This window comes from Eptatretus burgeri, chromosome 1, assembly GCF_056783735.1.
Source record: "Eptatretus burgeri isolate ZD-2024b chromosome 1, Ebu_testis_v1, whole genome shotgun sequence".
In the NCBI taxonomy this organism is placed as follows: domain Eukaryota; kingdom Metazoa; phylum Chordata; class Myxini; order Myxiniformes; family Myxinidae; genus Eptatretus; species Eptatretus burgeri.
The window spans coordinates 158849835-158853190 of record NC_140961.1 but is presented as its reverse complement, the minus strand read 5'-3'; the positions used below and the strand labels follow the sequence as shown (position 1 = coordinate 158853190).

Below are 3356 nucleotides of genomic sequence, written 5' to 3'. Positions count from 1 at the left end.
GAGTGGTGATATGCACTGTTGCCAATAATTCCTTATAAGTTTTTCCTTCAGTGTAAAACGACCATTGGGAATGTGTAAATTATCATCAAACACCTCAAGGTTGGAGCCGATCATGTCACAGGACTTCGTAACTGTATAGGTCTCATGCTTCAGGCCTCTGGTATATAGAGCAATTTGAATCTATCTGAGCTATATAAGCACAATCAATTTCTTCTACTGTATAATTACATCGGCAGTGAACATGTTTTTGCGTCAAAGCCAAGAGAGGTTATTTTTTTTTTTTTTTGGGAGTGATAGAGGCAGCCTCCCCACCCTCCCCCACATCTGCCAACAAAATGGCAGTTCAAGCCCAAGCGATCACCATACTGGATACGGGAGGTGATGTGCGTGTGGACCTAGTCGTTTGCATAGTTGCCAATTTTGAGAAAAGAGAAAGCAATAGGATAGAAATTATCCAAGGTACGAGGGAGTGAACCGACCAGGGGTTTGTGGAACTTTGCGAGGGTGGTGGGCGGGGGGAGGTGGGGGTGGTTCTGGGAGGTTGGGTATCACTGAGGGGGGTTACCGTCTGGGATAAGGTTGGCCCCCATCTTCCTGCATAGGGAAATTTTGGAATCCAATTTGAATTGAGGACAGGGACTTCCATTGTGTAAAATTAACCAAGGTACCAATATGAACTGAAAATGTGATACGATACCTTTGCAGTGAAAAAATATGTTTTTTTTTTGTGCGTGATCTTTAAAACAGTGCATGAATAAACAAAAAAAAGACGCTTTTTTCTATCGTTGTATTGTTTTTACCATGGGCTTCCAGCTAGTTATGTATAGAATGTAATGTCTTTACTTGCATATGTATCCCTTATTGTGAACCAATATGTCGTTCTCTTTGGTTCATATTGCAGGTGTTCTCCCTTGTAAAAAATATACAATTTATTCTTTGATTTCCCACAAAGTTGTGGGTCTGTGTACATTGCCACAGATTGCACTTTGTTTTGTTTTGTTGATTGTTGGAAAATCTCGAGTTCACATGAACTTGGAGGCTCGTGTCGGAATGATTGTGATGGAATGTTCTGGAATACCAATCTGGGATGTTTGTGCGTTGGCTTATTTAGGAATTCTGGCAGGATGGTGCCTCTGCCTTTCTCTTCAAGCAAAAACTACAAATTCACACAATAATAATCAAAGGTTTATCTCTTTTGGTATAATTTTTGGCTTCTTGGTGGGATTAGCTTTTGTCCCAGCTTACTACAGCACCCAAGGGAAGTTTTTGGTTGTGATTCAGGCTTTTTCAATCACTGCTATTGCTTATGGCATACTCGGTTGTGTATTTTTCCCCATGTGCTACACAATCTTCTGTCATGTAAAGGAAATAAAGTGAATTATGCAATCAGATTTACATGACTTGATTTTTAGATCCTCGCGGAGGATCTCTAAGTCTTACTCACGTTGTTGTTCTTCCTCTTCTTCTTATGGACTTTGTTTCACAGCCTACAGTTTTCATCGAAACTTCCTGAAACTTGGCAAATCTATGTAAAAATACCCTGCGCAAACAGTAACCTTCTCCGATTTTGAAAATTCCTCCTAGAAAAAAAGTTATGATGTCAGAATATCTCCGCTAATGGAAATCGCCTAAAAATTGTCTCCGAAACTATTCAAGCTTTTTTGAATTCTGTTTGCAGAAATCGAACAGGGCATTAGCAGAGATGAATTACCACACATGTGATACATCACTATTACGTCATATCAGTTTTAGGACGTCATTCCTATTTTTTGACATTTTTTGTTTCACAACCCAGAGTTTTCATCGGATCTTCGTGAAACTTGCCATGTATATGCAGAAAGCCCACGCGCAGGCAGTAACCATCTCCGATTTTGGAAATTCTTCCTAAAAAAAAAGTTGACATCATAATATCGCCGCTAATGGAAATCGCCTACACCACTATCTCCAAAACTAGGCAAGCTGTTTGATTTTTGTTTGCGGGAATCAAGCCGGGCATTAGCACAGATAATTTATCGCAAACCTGATACATCAAATGACGTCATATTCGTTTTTATGACGTCATCATTAAGAGGACGAGGATCTTAGCTCATTTGAGCTTGTTTCACAAATAGTAACGAAGATTGTGAATTTTGTCAAACATCCATTCCTACTTAACTGTTACGATTATCATTTGAGACACGTTATGAAGCAATATTTGATTTTTTTGAATCTCTGTGCAATTTGTTGTCTATCTGTTCTTATATGATTCTCTTTCAGTATGTGGAACCACTTTTTATACATAAATCAACGCTTCTGGAGGAGTGAACAGAAAGTTTACAAAGGGCAGAGGAGCTCTTGTAAGCAAACGGCCATCCATATCTCGTGCCCAAATGTGTCTGCGGACGTCGTCCTACAGTTGTGTTAAGTTTTTTTAGGAGGTTGATGGCAGGATTTGCACTCCCGCCACCGGAACACCCATCAATCTACAAAACGCAAACAAAACGAAAAGAAATCTGAAAACCCACTCAGTTGGAGCACATCCAGTGCAGCTGCCCTCAGTTGGGCAGCTCACCGGATGAGGAGATTCTTGCAAAGCCTTCGGGACCCCTTCTCTTTGCTGATAGCAGGAAAACCAGGGGATAACCTTCTCGGGTCAGAATGCGGTAGTATGTGTCAGGGTTGTGCTGAGGTGCCGTCCACCAGACGCGGTCAACTTGGGTTAACCTGAGGCGTTCCCTTCAGGTCGGTGCATGAAATGTCCTATTGCTAAGACAGGGTGATCAACTGTCTCTGTTATCAGCTGAGCTCAAGCCTTTGACCATCGGTATTGCAGCACTCTCTGAGGTGCGGAGACCGGATAGTGGTGACAGCTTGGTGGGTGGTTACACCTACTGTTGCTCTGGTCATTCTGATGGTTACCATGCTTATTATGGTAATTATTATGGTAATAAAACCATAATTGAGGTAACACCGATCAACGAGCTTATTATGAGATGAAGGATTCATCACTCCTTGGGCATCGTTTCCCTGGTCTCTGTATATGCTCAGAATGAGTCGAGTGATCTCACCATGAAGGATGCATTCTATGCCACGCTCGAGTCTGTGGTTGATCAGTGCCCCAGGCAAGATACTCTTCTCATCTTGGGGGATTTCAATCCATCGACTGGAACTGTTAGGGATGGTTATGAGACGTCTGTTGGTCCACATATGTCTGGAACTGTGAACCAGAATAGCACTTAGTTCCTTGACTTTGCAAGAAGTCATGGACTTGATTGACTGGTTCATGCTTTCAGCACCCAGACACTCATCGCTGGACTTGGTATTCCAATGCTGCTGATATGGTAAAGGAGGTTAACAATGTGCTCATTGATGGTCGC

General features: G+C 41.9%; 1 protein-coding gene across 1 annotated transcript in view; it reads left to right on the top strand.

Moving 5' to 3' along the window:
* Nucleotides 1-1381, top strand: part of LOC147035858 (extracellular calcium-sensing receptor-like) — a 38550-nt gene extending 37169 nt beyond the window's left edge. The window contains exon 8 of the mRNA XM_085847759.1: nucleotides 902-1381. Coding sequence (XP_085703885.1) covers nucleotides 902-1377 — 476 coding nt within the window. The 3' untranslated portion in view covers nucleotides 1378-1381. The remainder of the gene's footprint in view (nucleotides 1-901) is intronic.
* Nucleotides 1382-3356: the final 1975 nt, after the last annotated feature.